General features: G+C 42.4%; 1 protein-coding gene across 3 annotated transcripts; it reads left to right on the top strand.

The window, feature by feature from the left end:
* The first annotated feature begins 8243 nt into the window (after positions 1–8243).
* On the top strand, positions 8244–18289 carry SRSF4 (serine and arginine rich splicing factor 4). 3 transcript variants are annotated; one of them, XM_033157985.1, is made up of 6 exons: positions 8244–8460; positions 12440–12582; positions 13457–13569; positions 15013–15227; positions 16195–16284; positions 16866–18289. In XM_033157985.1, the coding sequence occupies exons 1-6, from the start codon at positions 8354–8356 to the stop codon at positions 17689–17691; spliced, it is 1494 nt and encodes a 497-aa protein (XP_033013876.1). In that variant the 5' UTR covers positions 8244–8353; the 3' UTR covers positions 17692–18289. The 3 variants fall into 3 exon arrangements, with proteins under 3 accessions (XP_033013876.1, XP_033013877.1, XP_033013878.1); XM_033157986.1 differs by lacking the exon at positions 12440–12582 and having other exon boundaries at positions 8274–8460; XM_033157987.1 differs by lacking the exons at positions 8244–8460; positions 12440–12582 and adding an exon at positions 12902–13102.
* The last annotated feature ends 782 nt before the right edge of the window (positions 18290–19071 follow it).

Below are 19071 nucleotides of genomic sequence, written 5' to 3'. Positions count from 1 at the left end.
TGGATGAACCTCTGAATGTGCAAGCTTTTTAGATAGGTTGTACTGCCTGCAATGTTGGAGTTGCAATGTTTGCAACTCTGTCCATGTTGTGGAATCATCAGGGGATCATTTGCCCATAACACCAGGGATATTCTATGGTACAAAATCCAGTTATATCTTTAACCATATTGAGAAGGGATCCCTCAGGTATGTTGTCCCTTTGGCAACAAAAGGACATATTGTGATGTTGATTGTGTGTGTGTGTGTGTGTGTGTGTGTGTGTTTGTGTGTTGACAATTGCTTGGTGTTTATTGGTGAAAGCAATGAAAACAGAGCAACTACTATATTTGGAAGCTGGGGCCCAAAACTCTGGAGCACCATTTCATTGGATAAGCATATCTGCTGTAAGCATTTTGGGAAGGGAAAGGCTTATTGATTTTATACAATACTTAAATAGACCTACAGAACATGTATTCCAAGGTGTCTTAATTATTATTTGTAATTAATTGAAGATATTGTGTTAAAGAATCACCTTCCAGATGATTTTGGACTCCAAGTCCAATCGGCCAATGGTCAGAGATGATGGGAAATGTAGTGCAGTAACAGCTGGAGGACCAAAAATTGCCCAGCCCTGATGTAAAGACTTGATAGGTGCATTACATCTTGTTTGCCTTTTCTTCCTATTTGTGCAATGAATAAGAAGAGAAAATAGTAGTCGTCTCTTAAGAGTAGTAGTCTCTTAGCCACATTGAGTAATTAGGGAGAACTAATCTGGAGAAGAATTGATGCTTTTGAATTATGGTGCTGGAGGAGACTCTTGAGAGTCTCATGGACTGCAAGAAGATCAAACCTATCCATTCTCAAGGAAATCGGCCCTGAGTGCTCACTAGAAGGACAGATCCTGAAGTTGAGGCTCCAGTACTTTGGCCACCTCATGAGAAGAGAAGACTCCCTGGAAAAGACCCTGATGTTGGGAAAGATGGAGGGCACTAGGAGAAGGGGACGACAGAGGATGAGATGGTTGGACAGTGTTCTCGAAACTACTAACATGAGTTTGGCCAAACTGCGGGAGGCAGTGAAGGATAGGCGTGCCTGGCGTGCTCTGGTCCATGGGGTCACGAAGAGTCGGACACGACTGAACGACTGAACAACAACAACAAATCTGGAGTAGTGGTTAGAGTGCCAGACTATGACTTGGGAGACCAGGGTTCAAATCTCTACGCAGCCATGAAGCTTGCAGGTGACCTAACTTTTACTGTGTTGTTGTGAAGATAAAATTGGGAGGGGAGAACAATGTAAATCGCCTTGACTTCCTTGGAGGAAAGGCAGAATACAGTATACATGTTGTAACAAATGAACATCTAAAGAACTTGACTGGATGCTAGTGACCAGTGCTTTGAGCAGAGTAAGTGTTCAAAGTTCCCCTCTAGCCTTTACTTTAATATGGGCATTAGAAATTCAGAATCACTCCCAACACGTGTGCCGAGGAAATGTTAATATTATTAACACTTACTACAAAACAGAAGATCGCAGCCTTGTTAAAACTGATTCTAGAGAACGGCACACTGAGAACTAGCAATCATAGCTGGTTTGAGACATTTTATACAAAAAAAAAAATGCCACCTGCTTGTTGCTAAAACTGTTAGTCCCCTCAAAGACTAGCCTGGAAATAGTTCCAGGAGAGGTTAGATTATATGTTCTCGAGCCCCCTGGTAATAAGAGTAAAAGAACACAGGCACTGTATCTTTTCCACCTTAGTGTGATTACAGGGACAGCTTTCTTTCAAAAGAACTCCAGCAAATCTGTCTGCACACAGCATTTATTTGCAGCAGCAGCAGAAGTTAAGTGAAGTGGAATCCTTGCCTGGTACACACCTTTAGTTGAAAGGTATTTACACTGAGCCTTGGTGTAAAATAAGCAGGCTTATGGTCATTCAAGGAAGTTCATTCTTGAAAGGAAAGAGTTCTATACTCCTAACTATCTGATTGGAGAAACAAAGAAGGCATGCTTGTCCCTTGTTCTCAAAAGATAGATTCCAGATGTGTGAGAGGAGCACTAAGTTGTAAAACTGGATGCAACCTAAGATTTATTGCTCTAAATCAGAAGGGTCTGCATCACCCCTAGTGGCACATTTCTTAGGAGCCAGCTTTTTAAAAATGGCAATGAACATGACTTTTTAAAACCATAGATCTCTAGAGTAACAAGTCGCATCCTTCCACCCTTGAGATCACTAGATGAGTGGCAACCAACAGATAAAGAATTAATTGTTGCCTCTGCTTGGGGGCCATTTGTGATTTATATGACCAAACAATCTCAGGGTTGGCACATTCCCACTAAATATGAGTTTATCTGGCAACATTCTTGAAATTTGGTATGTTTCATATTTCTGCCAATCTTGTATTCCACTATGGAATTTATTTTATGCTATTCAAGCTCTCTTTGATTATGATTACTATTTTATTGTCTTGTTATACATTCTACCCTCACAGATACAGGATCGCAGGTTTGGAAGGAGACATTGGGTTTCATCCAGACTAAACCCCCAAACACATAACAATATTTTGTGCATTCTGAATTTGTTGTCCTTCTCAATAAAATACTAACTTTACAGCCCTTGTTTCTTCTCGAAACCATTACAGAACAGCTACACTTTCTGCAAAGCAATGCAATGATTCAGAAACTCCTAAACTCTCTTCACTGGGTGAAGTCCTGTTGTTGATTTAGAGGTCTTCTGATGTTTTTATTACGGCGCTGCCTGCTTTTAAGAGGCCTTCTGGTTGCCTTTTATTATGGTGCTGTCCACTAATGTGGATCATTGTCCGTGAGCACGGTAAATCAGGGGAAAGTGCAATAAATAAATGGCTAAAAACTGAATGCCTCTACATCTGCGGAGGTACTGTTTGTGTTCTTAAGGGCAATTCTCTAAGAATAGAGTAACTGCTTTACTGCAGGGGTAGTCAATGTGTTGGCCTCCAGATTTTTCTGGACTTCAACTCTCACCATCCTTGTTCACTGCCTGTTCTGGGTGGGGCTAATGGGAGCTGGAGTCCAACTGGAGGCACAACAAGCAGACCAAGATCACTCTAATGTAGTATTTTCCAGCCACCGCTAGCAGCTCACAAAGCACACCAAGTAGGTATGCTGGTGATGCACTTATTGGGAACAAGTCCCATCAAAAACAAATATTTTCTTCAGAGGACACATGTATAGGGTTGCACTCCAGCTCCCATTAGCCCCACCCAGAACAGGCAGTGAACAAGGATGATGAGAGTTGAAGTCCAGAAAAATCTGGAGGCCAACACATTGGCTACCCCTGCAGTAAAGCAGTTACTCTATTCTCAGAGAATTGCCCTTAAGAACACAAATGGTACCTCTGCAGATGTTAGTGCCCAATTTCTGGCATCCATAAAATCTCCCAAGATACAGTTTTGCGGTGCATTGATATAACCTCCATTTAATTCCTTCTTGCAGAAAATGATGTGAATATATCTAGGAAAGAGTCATGGCTCAGTGGTACAGCATCTGCTTTCCATGCATAAAATCCCAGGTCCAATTCCTGGCATCTCCAGGTAGGGTTGGGAATGTCTGAAACCCCAGAGAGTTACGACCAGTCAGTGTTGACAACAGTGAGCTAGATGGGCCAATGGTTGGATTCCATATATGGCAGGTTTTTTTTTTAAAAAAAAAAAGTTTCTATGATATAAATTGGTCTTAATATAATCAAGAGGGAACTGTCAGCGAGTGATTTCATTTACTACAACCTGGCAGATCACTTTCTGAAGAGAAGTACCATGTAACATTTTGATGCCTTAAATGCAAACACAGGTTTCTGGTGTCACAGCTGTTATGACTGTCAGCGTTATGGTGTGCCAGATCTTCTGCCTAGCAACAAAAGGGAAATTTAGTCTGCAAACTTAAACACTTTTATTTAATCATTATACATTGTTTTTAGATATGCTGTAAGCCATCCAGAGTGGCTGGGGAAACCCAGGCAGATGGGTGGAGTATAGCCTATATAATAAAAATAAAAATAAAAATAAAAATTGGTCACTTATTACATAAAATACCTTGGAGCAACTTACAGTGGTATTTATTTATTGTATTGTATATTTACACCACGCCATAACATGAAGTTCTCTGGGCAGTTTATAAGCTAAAAACACACACAACTGAAACACACAGGTAAGACATAAAAGCATTTTCTTAAAAAAGGAAAATCTACATAAATACAACAAAACAGAATTCACGGCACCCTCGATGTGGGAGTTACTCCAGCATAAACTTCTGCTCTTTAATTAATTAGCATATGACACCCTATTGTGGTAGATGAATAAATGCATATGATCACGCGGTTATATTGTAATCTTCAACATGCTTATTAGCAAGCAAGTACTTTTGAACTCCCCCTTCATGGATCACTGCCTTGTCGTGGCGAAGGGGCTTGAATTACTCAGGCAAGCTATGGACAGGTCAAGATGGACAGGTCATAGCGAAGAGTTTGGACCAAACGTGATCCACCTGGAGAAGGAACTGGCAAGCCGCTCCAGTATCCCTGCCAAGAAAACTCCATGGACAAAGACAACAGGCATATAAAAGATATGACGCTGGAAGATGAGCCCCTCAGGTCGGAAGGCGTCCAACTTGCTACTGGGGAAGAGCGGAGGACAAGTACAAGTAGATCCAGAGCTGATGAAGCGGCTGGGCCAAAGCCGAAAGGACGCTCAGTTGCGGATATGCCTGGAAGCGAAAGGAAAGTCCAATGCTGTAAAGAAAAGTATTGCATAGGAACCTGGAATGTAAGAACCATGAACCTTGGTAAGCTGGATGTGGTAAAAAATGAGATGGCAAGAATAAACATTGACATCCTAGGCATCAGTGAACTAAAATGGACAGGAATGGGCGAATTCAGTTCGGATGACTATCATATCTACTACTGTGGGCAGGAATCCCGTAAAAGAAATGGAGTGGCCCTCATAGTCAACAAAAGAGTGGCGAAAGCTGTACTGGGATGCAACTTCAAAAATGATAGAATGATCTCGATACGAATCCAAGGCAGTCCTTTTAACATCACAGTAATCCAAGTTTATGCACCAACTACCAGTGCTGAAGAAACCGAAATTGATCAATTCTATGAAGACTTACAACACCTTATAGAAATGACACCAAAGAAGGATGTTCTTCTCATTATAGGGGATTGGAATGCTAAAGTAGGAAGTCAAGAGATAAAAGGAACAACTGGCAAGTTTGGCCTTGGAGATCAAAATGAAGCAGGGCAAAGGCTAATAGAGTTCTGTCAAGAGAACAAGCTGGTCATCACAAACACTCTTTTCCAACAACACAAGAGACGACTCTACACATGGACATCACCAGATGGGCAACATCGAAATCAGATTGATTATATTCTCTGCAGCCAAAGATGGAGAAGCTCTATACACTCAGCAAAAACAAGACCTGGAGCTGACTGTGGCTCAGATCATCAGCTTCTTATAGCAAAATTCCAGCTTAAACTGAAGAAAGTAGGAAAAACCACTGGGCCAGTAAGATTCAATCTAAATCAAATTCCTTATGAATACACAGTTGAAGTGAAGAACAGGTTCAAGGATTTAGATTTGGTGGATAGAGTACCTGAAGAACTGTGGATGGAGGCTCGTAACATTATACAGGAGACAGCAACGAAAACCATCCCAATGAAAAAGAAATGCAAGAAAGCAAAGTGGCTGACCAATGAGGCCTTACAAATAGCGGGGGAGAGAAGACAAGCAAAATGCGAAGGAGATCGTGAAAGATACAGGAAATTGAATGCAGATTTCCAAAGAATAGCAAGGAGAGACAAGAGGGCCTTTCTAAACGAGCAATGCAAAGAAATAGAGGAAAATAACAGAATGGGAAAAACCAGAGATTTATTCAAGAAAATTGGAGATATGAAAGGAACATTTCGTACAAAGATTACCACAATTAAGGACAAAAGTGGAAAGGACCTAACAGAAGCAGAAGACATCAAGAAGAGGTGGCAAGAATACACAGAGGAATTATACCAGAAAGATATGGAGGTCTCATACACCCCAGGAAATGTGGTTGCTGACCTTGAGCCAGACATCCTGGAGAGTGAAGTCAAATGGGCCTTAGAAAGCCTTGCTAACAACAAGGCCAGTGGAAGTGATGATATTCCAGCTGAACTATTTAAAATTTTAAAAGAGGATGCTGTTAAGGTGCTGCACTCAATATGCCAGCAAGTTTGGAAAACTCAGCAGTGGCCAGAGGATTGGAGAAGATCAGTCTACATCCCAATCCCAAAGAAGGGCAGTGCCAAAGAATGCTCCAACTACCGCACAATTGCACTCATTTCACACGCTAGCAAGGTTATGCTTAAAATTCTACAAGGCAGGCTTAAGCAGTATGTGGACCGAGAACTCCCAGAAGTGCAAGCTGGATTTCGAAGGGGCAGAGGAACCAGAGACCAAATTGCAAACATGCGCTGGATTATGGAGAAAGCCAGAGAGTTCCAGAAAAACATCTACTTCTGCTTCATTGATTATGCAAAAGCATTTGACTGTGTCGACCACAGCAAACTATGGCAAGTTCTTAAAGAAATGGGAGTGCCGGATCACCTCATTTGCCTCCTGAGAAATCTCTATGTGGGACAAGAAGCTACAGTTAGAACTGGATATGGAACAACTGATTGGTTCAAAATTGGGAAAGGAGTACGACAAGGCTGTATATTGTCTCCCTGCTTATTTAACTTATATGCAGAATACATCATGCGAAAGGCTGGACTGGATGAATCCCCAACTGGAATTAAGATTGCCGGAAAAAATATCAACAACCTCAGATATGCTGATGATACTACCTTGATGGCAGAAAGTGAGGAAGAATTGAAGAACCTTTTAATGAGGGTGAAAGAAGAGAGCGCAAAATATGGTCTGAAGCTCAACATCAAAAAAACTAAGATCATGGCCACTGGTCCCATCACCTCCTGGCAGATAGAAGGGGAAGAAATGGAGGCAGTGAGAGATTTCACTTTCTTGGGTTCCATGATCACTGCAGATGGTGACAGCAGTCACGAAATCAGAAGACGCCTGCTTCTTGGGAGAAAAGCAATGACAAACCTAGACAACATCTTAAAAAGCAAAGACATCACCTTGCCGACAAAAGTCCGTATAGTTAAAGCTATGGTTTTCCCAGTAGTAATGTACGGAAGTGAGAGCTGGACCATAAAGAAGGCTGATCGCCGAAGAATTGATGCTTTTGAATTATGGTGCTGGAGGAGACTCTTGAGAGTCCCGTGGACTGCAAGAAGATCAAACCTATCCATTCTCAAAGAAATCAGCCCTGAGTACTCACTAGAAGGACAGATCCTGAAGTTGAGGCTCCAGTACTTTGGCCACCTCATGAGAAGAGAAGACTCCCTAGAAAAGACCCTGATGTTGGGAAAGATGGAGGGCACAAGGAGAAGGGGACGACAGAGGATGAGATGGTTGGACAGTGTTCTTGAAGCTACTAACATGAGTTTGGCCAAACTGCGAGAGGCAGTGAAGGATAGGCGTGCCTGGCGTACTCTGGTCCATGGGGTCACGAAGAGTCGGACACGACTGAACGACTGAACAACAACAACACTTTTGAACTCAGTGGGGCTTAGTGCTCAGCAATGCACTCCAGCGAAGGTGCAGCCGTTAACTGCATTAACCATTAATGAAGCGAGCTGCGCCTGGTGGATTTATGTCTGCTGCCACGCATATAATGAAAGCACATGGGTTGCCTTCAGCTAAGTTCCGCTCCCCGAACAGACCCACTGAAATTAATGGACCTAAGTCAGCCACGTCCATTAATTTCAGTGGGTCAGCTCTAGGGGATTACTAACGCGGGATACAGCCCCGGGTCATCAAGGCATTATACTGGTGAAACTCTGTCCCTAAGCGATCGGAGGGAACCGCACCTGTCGAATGCCTGTCTGTTAAGACAAGCGCCTCCCCCCGCCCCCCGCTCATCTCCGAGCGTCCCCTTTAAGAGCCGCCGCCGCACATTCCGAGAGGCGAGCGAACTTCAAAAAGCGCCGCAGCGAACGCTTCTCGGGCCCGCCCGCCCCGCGGCGTCACCTGACGCGCCTACGTCAGCGCGCACGCCATTGCGTTGCGTGTGTGCTTACGCCGGCGAGGGAGAGGAGGGAAAGAAAAAAAAAAAAGTCCGCTGCCGCCTGCCGCCCCTCCCCCTGCCTTATCTCCCTCTCTCTCTCTCCCTCTCTTTCTCTCTCTCTCTCTTCCCTCCCTCCCCCCGCCCTTCCCGCCCAGCGCTGCGCTCCGCAGTTCAAAGCTGTCGCTGAGGCCGCGTCCGCCGTCGTGCGCGGCGCGAGGCCCTCGCGAGGCTGTCGGCGAGGGAGATGCCGCGGGTCTACATCGGGCGGCTCAGCTACCAGGCCCGGGAGCGGGATGTGGAGCGGTTCTTCAAGGGCTACGGGAAGATCCTCGAGGTGGATCTCAAGAACGGGTAAGGCGCCGCCGCCGCCGCCGGGCCTAGTCCCCGGGATCCTTCGTTTCTTCCTGTCAGCGCGGCCGGGGCCTCAGAGCGCATGCGCGCCCTTTCCCCGTCCTTTCCCGCGCGCGCTTCTTGCCCGCCTCATACTCCCGGGAGGGCCTCGCCGTGGCTGCCCCTGGGACCCTTCAGAATTGGCTTAGGTGGGCGGCAGAGCAAGGGGCTTCTCCCTCCGTCTGGCACCCCGCTGCCCCTTCTGCCCCACTTGCTCCCGGAGAGGTGAGGGGGCCCGAAGGCCTTCCTATTAAAATGAAGTTCGCTGCAGGAGCGTAAGGAAGCCACACCACCGACCCCGGCCTAGCTCAGTATCGTGACTGACAGTAGCTGTCCAGGGTTTCAGGCGGGAACTCTCCCACTTGAGCTCTTCTGACAGTTAAGAGCTGTTCGGCAGTGGGACGGACTTCCTCGAAAGGTGTTGGTGGGCTTTGCTTCCTTGGAGGTTTTCAAGCAGAGGTTGGGTGACCCTCTGTCATGGATGCTTTAGCTGAGATTCCTGCTTTGCAGGGGGGGGGTTGGACTAGATGACCCTAGGGACGCCTTCCAGCTCTTATGATTCTGTGAGGTCAGGGGTGCTTGAACCTTGCACCTTATCCATGCAAAGTGTGTTCTCCTCTGGAACAAAAAGTATGTAACATGTAAGTTACACTTGTAAATGGTATCCCGGTGTTGATTTCTGGCATGCTTGGGGATAGAATGTGGATGGTTGACATCTGTAGATGTGCTGCTAACCCATACAATTCATGCCCCTCACAAAACTTTTTCCCATTTTCAGAGATCCATGGGTAGTGCATCTGTAAACAAGTGGCTTAGCTGCCAGAGCCTTTGCACCACACGTAAAGGTGTTTTTATAGGCATGCTTTTGGCAGAAGACCTGGGCTTCAGAAGCCTTACTTCATGCCCCCCCCCCCAAAAAACCTCTCCTCCCACATGGGGGGCTGATTGGTGTCTTAACGATAATTTTGTTGACCTGGTAACATGTAAACTTCCTAAGCCCCCTATATGGCTATAATACAGCTATCTGTTTCACAAACTCACATTCTCTTTCTTCTGTTCTCTATCTTTGGTATTCTGCTGGGCTAAACTCATTCTTATATTAGCACAAAGAATCCTGTCTCAGTGCTGGAAGTAAAAGATGAGCTCCAGGTTTTGAGCACCATGTTATCAGTACTAAATGCAGCAATTTTAAACTGATCCCACCTTTAATTTAGAATTCTGGAGTTAACAGCCTTTCTCTCTTTAGATATGCTATTTTATATAGCTATCTAAAAATCTTTCAACAGACCACAGTTAATTTGGCCTGGATCTAAAATCACAGTTCTATACATTTAATTATTTTATATAGCAGGTATGTTGTTGGAATAACTAGAACAATTTTCAGGTCTAGAACAATACTATATTATGCTTTTCCTCAGAATAACCGTGTTAGCTTCATTTAGTGACTTGGGCACTCTACTCTGCCTCACTAACCTCACAAGGTTGTTTTGAGGATAAACTGAGCGAAGGCACTTTGAGCTCTTCAGCAAAAGAGCAATACTGTATACAGATGTGACATGCAAGTCACTATGTGATAAAAACCAACTGTCATTTGGCTCCTCCCTAGTTAGAACTGCCTCTTGCAGTGGTAATTCCATCTGATCATTATAGCCCTTAACTATGTTTATGAAAATTGCCTCCTGGGTTTGTGTTTTTTCCTCTTCCCTCCCTTTCCCCTTTGTTGTTATCTCTATAGATTGCAAGCCTGCAGGCAGGGTCTGTGTTTTAAAATAATTTATGTGCAGCACAAAGCATTAGGTGGTTTATAGATAAGAATAAAGTTCCTGGACTTCACCACTTCTAAAGCTTCCAGGAGATGCCACTGCTGTTCACACTTGGAATGGCGATGCAACTCTTTTTGCACTTGACCCAACAGGCTTCCTCAGAGATCTACAGGAGGAACTGTGATATTATCCTGGAAAATGTATTGCATTCAATCTGTGCAAAGGCCTAAAAGGCTCATTGTAGGGACTGAAAATCATTTTCTTGTATAACAAGATAGTGTCCACATTGTGGAAAGAGTTTGCACTGTATTTTCTTGGCATTGGCAATGAGCTGAACTATCCTGCAAAACCAAAGCATGTGTTCATCTTCTGTACCCACACTCTCACACTAGAGATGGATGCTAAACCCGCTGTTGTTTACACATTTGGACAATAACTTGTAAACTTTCTGCTTCTGGTTTTTTCCTTGTTCATCTTTGGAGGCCGTTGAGCATTTCATTTCTATCCTCTTAATTATGTCTAGCAAGCATTATTAGAAGTTGCTTGTTCACTGAAATTGTTGATGCTTAGACTTCGAGGGGAAATATTACAATTTTCACTTCCTAAATATCTTGCTGAATGAGGTCATTGTAGTAGTAAGTGCTTTGTTTTCATTGGCATAGAAGAATTTAAAACCTCACTATATGCAAGCAATATGAAATTCAGAGGTCCACAATGGAATTACTAGCACAAAAATAAAAAATATCTGGAACAGTATGAACAATACCCCTTTTCCTGGTTAGAAAATATTACTACAGTGGTGCCTCGCAAGACAAAATTAATTCGTTCTGCGAGTGCTGTCGTATAGCGAAAATTTCGTCTTGCGAAGCACCAACGGGGGAATAGCGGTTTGACGGGGGGGAATCGCGGAAATTTTTCGTCTTGAGAGGCAAGCCCATAGGAAAATTTGTCTTGTGAGACACCGTTTCGCTAGCGAATGCCTTTCGTCTAGCAAGGCATTCGTCTAGCGAGGTAGCACTGTACAGTTAATGTGGTTATTCTCCTGAAAATTCTATTCCTGTTGGGAATGCTGCATTTGGAAATAAAATATAATAAACTGACAAAAGAAAACCATGAAGTGTATGGTCAATCAAACCACATAGAACTGCTAACAATAATAATAATAATAATAATAAACTTTATTACGGTCATAGACCAGCAAAAGAGAAAATAAAACGATAGTACGTAATATAAATATTTCTTAAATATCGTCTTTTAACAATACTATTTCAGATCCCATGTTAGATTAAAATTAAGCTAAAATTTAATGGGAGATAATTCCATTTAAGTATTATCTGCTATGGCTTGGTGGACGGCTTTATCGCTGTTGTCAGTTGATGTCATGACGCGTCTCAGTCTTGCCGCATGATAGCAAAATTTAGCTACAGTCATAGTTCGCTCTGGGTTGGTGTCCTCAATTAAGTATCTAGTCAGCATTTCAATTGAACGGCCTAGTAGATTTTTTAATAGGGGTTCGATTAACTCCTTCCTCAAATCTCGATACAAAGTGCAGTATAGGAGAACGTGGCTAATAGATTCGATTTCCTTGAGATCACAAGGACATAGCCTCTGTTCTATTGGGATCCGAAGATATCTACCAGTTAGTAACGCTGAGGGTAATCTTGGTTTTTTGATAGCTAGTAGAGGAGGCCTTGAATTTCCTGATGTTAAAAGGTATCGTCAAGTGGTAAAATTGGCAATGATCAATAGTCGCTTTATCTAAAACTGATGCTCAAATTTGAAAACAGGGGAGCACCCATACACATGTATGCCTATAAATGTTACACATTGTTTACAATATGCTTCAAATAACTGGTGATGAGTGATAAAGTCATGGAGAGATAGGAATAACACACTTTTGAATGCTGTTATGGCAGGCAGTCATCATTTTCTACTATTTGCCACAAAGCTTTTCTTGAGGTATATCAGCCTCTTTTGCCCTATGGTAAGACTTGGCAGTTATTCTTATGCCATACTTTTGTTGCCAACATTGAACTTCTAAGGCTACACTTGGAGAGAGATGCTTGTCAACAGCTCCCATACTGCATAGGTCTTCAAAGCCCATGCCGTTGTTGGCCAGAATTGTGAAGGTAACTGTTGACGTGGTTGGTGCTGGAGCTGTTTTTGTCTCCCCTTAGGTATGGCTTTGTTGAGTTTGATGATGTGCGTGATGCTGATGACGCTGTTTATGAGCTAAATGGCAAAGATCTTTGTGGGGAACGTGTAATTGTTGAGCATGCCCGGGGCCCTCGCCGCGACAGCAGTTATGGTTCTGGACGCAGTAAGCACTAACATAGCATTGTATTGGTGCCTTTTTATTCTATTTAAAAAACAGCATTTAAAAACAGTATTTTTTAATTTAAAAATGTAAAGTTTGATTGCTATAGATGTTATTAAAGTAATATTATTTAGATATTAATTTGTATTCGACTTTTTAAACTGTAATTAACTAAATGAACTTTAATTTTCATTATTTTATTTTGTAAATATATGAATGGTTTATTTGTAATGTGATTGTTTAACATAGACTTAACAAAGACCTCAATGTTTCAATTAAGAGTCCTTTGAGGCTAAGATGACTGCCTGTTCCATTTGCTGACCCTGGGTTGCCTTTCCATGAGTGGCTCTTTGACCTTTGTGGCCCTTGGCTGACCCAAAAAGGAAGCCATGTGACGACCGCAACCTTTTCCCATTAGACGTGGGTGGTGAGGACCCCAAGGGTTAGAGACAGATGTGATTAAACTGAAATAGGTGCCTGAAACCTTTATTCATGTTATATATTCAGAAAACTTTAAATCAATGTAAGTAACATTAGTAACTGACTATAGTGATTTGGTTTTTTTGTTTTCAAAAACATTATTTTTTATTAACTTAAACTTAGTTGCATGTTTAATTTTAATAGTAAATATAAAATATACAGTTTTAATTATGTGCTAATGTTCTAGACATAATGTATATAGACCTTTTTAAATGTCCGACTCTCGTAACATAAAATTTTTAACACTGAGAATGTAGTTTAGACTAATGGGAGGGGGGAACTAAATGTATTTACCGGCTGTTGGGTAGACTAGTTTTTATTTTCTTTGGGGGTATAGATTAACCACCTGGCTCCACTACCTTACCTGAAGTATTCCATCTGCTTATCACCTCTAAAGGTGGATATGGTTATAGAAGAAGTGGAAGAGATAAGTACGGTCCTCCAACCCGTACTGAATACAGATTGATCGTTGAAAATCTGTCAAGTCGTTGCAGTTGGCAGGATTTGAAGGTATGCCATCTCTGTGCCTCTGCTAGTGCTGATAAAGGTTTGAAAACATAAATTGTGCTTCTCTTTTTAAGCCTTGCTTTTGGCCTGTGGTCCATGCAAATAGAGAGCCTTTTTTCATTTTTCATGGAAACCCTGGGTGGTATTCAGTTACGCTTTACTCAGAGTAAACCCACTGAAATTTGTGAACATTACTAAGGTAATTAATTTCAATGGATCCATGCTTAGCTGAATACCACCAGCTGTCCAGAATAACTGACATTGTGTTAACTCTTACTGCAGTGTACAAAGCACAACAGAGAACAGTAAAAGTGATAAGCTCCTTGAGCATGAGGGTTTCAGCCTGTGCAGTTACTATGCACACTGAATATTTTACTATTTCAGATGTTTTATTTCATTTAGTTGTTTCGTGAAAGTTATATAGACTGCTTGATTGGAAAAAAAGACCCTCATATGTGCATAAATGCAGATAAGATGCTTCTAAAGTAATACAAGGTTTTGTACCTAAACTCACATGTTGCTAAGCATTTTGAAAACCTTCCCAAACAACCAGCTTGCAGGGAATGGAGGTTCTTTCCTCTGGTTTCCTGGCTCTTGTGGTTTACTGTCATGTTTCACATTGGCCTGCTTCCCTTTGAAGGCAGTGGGCTAAAATAGTACAGTGGCCACTTTGAGGAGATTAAGGGTGATAGACCCCATAATGCAAACTGGGAAGCAGAAGGATGTGCGCAGAGAAAAGGAAGGCTGAAAAATCTGCTATGTATGCAGTCTATGAAGTCTTAGTTGAATTGCTTGAGCTAAGCAAATGCGTAAGCAGATACAATAATATCCAAGCAGGATGCTCCCTGTTTACTTACACTAGCTGCTTTATCCTTTCTGGCCATTTTCACCAGTAATTGGACAGTATTGTTCCTCCTTTGCCAGCCCAACAGTATCATCTTCAAACAGAATGTCTGAGGTTAGAATTGCCTCTGGTAATAGACCACTGTGCTCCTTGTATTTTAGACCATAGGTAAGACTTGGTGTAGTGTGGAGCCGTTTTCTTGGCTTTTTCATCTGTCCATCTGAGAGGGAATCAAGAGGGCATCAATAAGCTAAACATTCTCGCATGCACACTTTGAAAAAGAAATGCAGTCTAGTGTGCTTTTCAGTTGCAGCATCTAGGGCAGAGCTTTCCAGACTTTTCATGTTGGTGACACACTTTTTAGACATGCATCTTTTCACGACACAGTAATCCTGTTTTACTTGCAAACCGGAGGTTAAACTAATCCCTTTCCAGCCCTGGGAGGAGCACAGGGAGCCTTTGCACGACACACCTACAAACTGCAGCCGACATATTAACATGTCACGACACACAGTTTGGAAAGCTCTGACCTAGGGGGATGATAACAGACAGAATCATCTTGAAAGCATAGGTGTATTCACAGGCAATGTTCTGTCTTCCAGGATTATATGCGTCAGGCAGGTGAAGTGACATATGCTGACGCGCACAAAGGTAGAAAGAATGAAGGTGTGATTGAGTTCAAATCCTATTCTGACATGAAAAGAGCCCTTGAAAAGCTGGATGGGACAGAAGTAAATGGTAGGAAGATAAGGCTAGTGGAAGACAGGCCTGGGTCCAGGCGCCGCCGCTCCTACTCCAGAAGTCGGACTCATTCGAGGTAAGTTTGTTCACAACACTCATTGGGAGATCAAACGTTTGTTAGAGCTGCTGGAAAATAATGTATTGCACCCTTGCTTTGTTAACCTTGCAGGAACAGTGGTGAGTTGCAGAACTGTGAAGTTCTCTTGTTGGGTGATGGAAATAGAGGGGTGCTTTAAACTTAATTCCAACCATGATCAAACAGATGAGAGCTTAGGTTTGCTCATTACTAATCTCCACCTCTGATCTTGGTTTGAGGCACAGCCAAAGCTAGCCATTTCATTCAAGCCAGCAAACTGTGTTCATGCCTTATGAACCACAATTGGAAGCTAGAGTGAGACCTGGGTAGAGCCATAGCTCAATAGCAGAGTAGCAGAATCCTTGACATCTCTGGATAGAGTTTTCAGGGGCTTTTCCTACCCTTATCTGAAGCTGGAGAGCCGCTGCATCTATTGATCTATATGGACCCATGGTATGCCCTGATATAAGGCAGCTTTCCATGGTCCTGTAAAAAATAAAAATAAAAATTCCTTCCAGTAGCATCTTAGAGACCAACTAAGTATGTTCTTGGTATGAGCTTTCATGTGAATGCACACTTCTTCAGATACACATGTATTCTGTGTGAATGCACACGAAAGTTCATACCAAGAACAAACTTAGTTGGTCTCTAAGGTGCTACTGGAAGGAATTTTTTTTATTTTTTTTTTACTACGGCAGACCAACACGGCTACCTACCTGTAACATGGTCCTGTAGTTTGCCAGATTAGACAAAACAGCTACATATGCTTAGCCACAAGCCAGGATCAGACACAGGGTATTATTGTGCACGAGTGAAGGGAATACAGATGTGAAGTATTTATACTTAATCAAAACAAAAACAAAACCCAATAACCCCCCACCCACCCATTTGCTATGCCGTGTTCCAGGAGTCTCCTAAAAACATGTAGAGACTTATAGCTATAACAATTATTTTTTCTTTCTTTCAGGTCCCGCTCTCGAAGCAGACACTCGCGTAAAAGCAGGAGTCGTAGTGGCAGTAGTAAAAGCAGTCATTCAAAGAGCAGATCACGATCCAGGTAGAGCAAACTCACAGTTACTTAATTTTCAACGTACTTCAGAGGATACTGATTTGAGTGTTTATAACCCATATCAACATGAACAAAGCTTGCTTACATAGCTGCGAAATCTAATCATTGTGGATCCCTAATTTGCCGTGATTTTTGCTTTGATTTTTTTTCTTGAATTCCAGATCCCATTATTACCCTCATTAGGTTTAAAATCTAGATACTGATCTCTTACTGTTCTCTCCCCTTCCTGTGTGTTCCATTTATTAACAGCTTGTGTGATTTGCTTCTATAGCAATAATACACATTTGAGTGCTACAACACACAAGTCAGATTCTGGTTACAGTACAGTACAGTATAGGAAGTTCTTAAAATGTGAACAAACACTGAATGTCTCACAGGGAAATGTGCAAGGAGGGAAAGTAGTGAACATATGAGCGGAAACTGATACAAGTTCAATTATTTCAACAGGGTAAGACTTGCAAGCTTCTGTTTGAGTAGCACAAATCACAGAGGCTGAATTTCATTCCTGCCAATAATTGCATGAAGATTTATATAAGAATTCCTTTGCCACTTTTGGTTTTGCTTCTTAGGTCAAGATCCCATTCCAGAAGCAAGAGTCGCAGCCGAAGCAAAAGTCGAAGCCAAAAAGCAAAAAGCAGGAGTCCGAGTAAAGATGATAAAAGCAGGAGCCGCAGCAGAAGTGCAGAGAAATCCCGAAATAAAAGTAAAGACAAGCCAGATGATGTGGTGCAGAATAATGACGATGTTGGTGATGATGACAGAGCAAAAAGTAGAAGTCCCAGCAAGGAAAAGAGTAAGAGTAAAAGCAGGAGTAGGAGTGGCAGTAAAGAGAAAGCAGAAGAGGAAGAGAGGGGCAATGTGAGGGGCAGTAGAAGTAAAGAGAGAGAGAAGAGTGTCAGCAAGGCTAGAAGTAGGAGCAAAGAGGGGAGTAGGAGCAGGAGCCGGAGCCGTAGCAAAAGTAAGGACAAGAGGAAAGGTAGGAAGAGGAGCAGAGAGGCCAGTAGGAGCAGGAGCAGGAGCAGGAGTCACAGCAGAAGTGAGAAAAGCAAGAGGCGGAGTAAACGTGACAGCAAGTCTAGCAGCAAGAAGAAAAAGAGAGAAGACCAAGAACGGTCTAGATCCAGGTCTAGATCCAGGTCCAGATCTCAGTCCAAGGAAAAAGAGCATATAAAAGCAGAACCAGACACAAAGGAAGCAAAAAGCGAGGGTGAGGAAATGGACACCCGCTGTAAATCCCGGTCCAGGTCAAATTCCAATTCTAAACAAAATGTCAGATCAAAATCTCGCTCCAGATCCAAATCTGTTTCAAAGCCAAGATCCCAATCCAAGTCTAGATCGCGGTCTGCCTCTAGATCGCATTCCCGATCTAGATCAAGGTCTCGGTCCAGATCCTAAACTTGCTGCAACCACACTTAGAGCTCTATGAGAAGTCTTTTGTACATGTTTGGTAGTTGTAGCACAAGTGATTGGAGTAGAACACATGTCACCGCTGTACATTTTTAAAACCCCACCCCACAATGGTGTGTCTTAAGTGTTCAGTCCAGTGCTCCTTCTCTGTTGCATATTCTGGCAGATGATGCTGAGAGTCTCATCAGATCATCTTCCTGGATTTCCAGAATAGCCATAGAGAATGAGCACTGCGTTTCGATGGGCTTCTAAGATTGGAATGATGACTCCTAGGTAGGTATGGTAACTTCAACAATTTGCCCTTAAATTGATCCCCTTTGATGTACGCCATTTAGTGAAAAGTGCAGAGTCTTAAATTTCATATTACTTTTGTTTCATATTTTGGACTTGCAGAGTTTGTTAATAGCACAGTCAAGAAAAATAGATACCTACAGTAAACCATAGGAAGGGAAGGGAAGGGAGTAGAGTTCCACATTCTGGTATTGTGACAATATCCTTGTTTTATATTTTTTTATTTTTCCCCATCTTGCAAAGTACAGTGGCCCCTGTTTCCATTAAATTTGAATAAAGACTATTTTTGCTTGACCACACGTTGTAATGGTTTTAAGTTATGCTGATGTGTCCCTTTATAGAGATGTTCATAAGTTTTAGGCAAGATCTTCAGAAAACAGTATTTTTCCAACATATTAATTCCTATTATCCAGACTCCATAGTACTATTATGTGGCTACTGACAAGATCCCTGCACAACTTGGCTTACGGTTGAAACAAAGCAAGTATCTCTGACCTACACCCTTAAGGGGATATATGACCAATTTATTATGACCCGTTTTTAAATTATTTTGAACAAATTCACTATCCTTACTTGCACTTCTCATACAGCATTAGGGTGAGCAACAAAATCTCTTTGACAATTATGCAGTCAGTGTGCAGGGGGCCTGTCAAGCGTGGTATCTAAAGCTTTTAATAGACACGTTGAAATGGAGTGGGTCTTGAGGGTTTTTGATGTTCTTATTTGTCAGTTGATGCATTGAATTGTACATGGATAAATGGCAACTGCAGTATAGTGACTGATCCTTTATGCGGGACCCTATATTCAAGTTTAGATTGATGACACAGTGGCAAGACATGTGGGGTGGCCATAACAAATGAACAGCTCCTCTATGAGGAAATGTTATGATATCTGGGGCTTTTTAGTTTAGGAAAAGGGTGAATTGGATGGGTGACATGGTAAGAGATGTATACAATTATGCATAGTGTGGAGGAAGTGGCTAGAGAAGTTTTTCTCTCAGCTTTCATTGGATGACTCCCAAGTTCTAGTATTATGAATGCTAGGAGATTCAGGACAGACAACAGAACATATTTCTAC

Source organism: Lacerta agilis, chromosome 8 (genome assembly GCF_009819535.1).
Source record: "Lacerta agilis isolate rLacAgi1 chromosome 8, rLacAgi1.pri, whole genome shotgun sequence".
NCBI classification, from domain to species: Eukaryota; Metazoa; Chordata; class Lepidosauria; order Squamata; family Lacertidae; genus Lacerta; species Lacerta agilis.
This window is presented reverse-complemented; position numbering and strand designations above follow the sequence as displayed.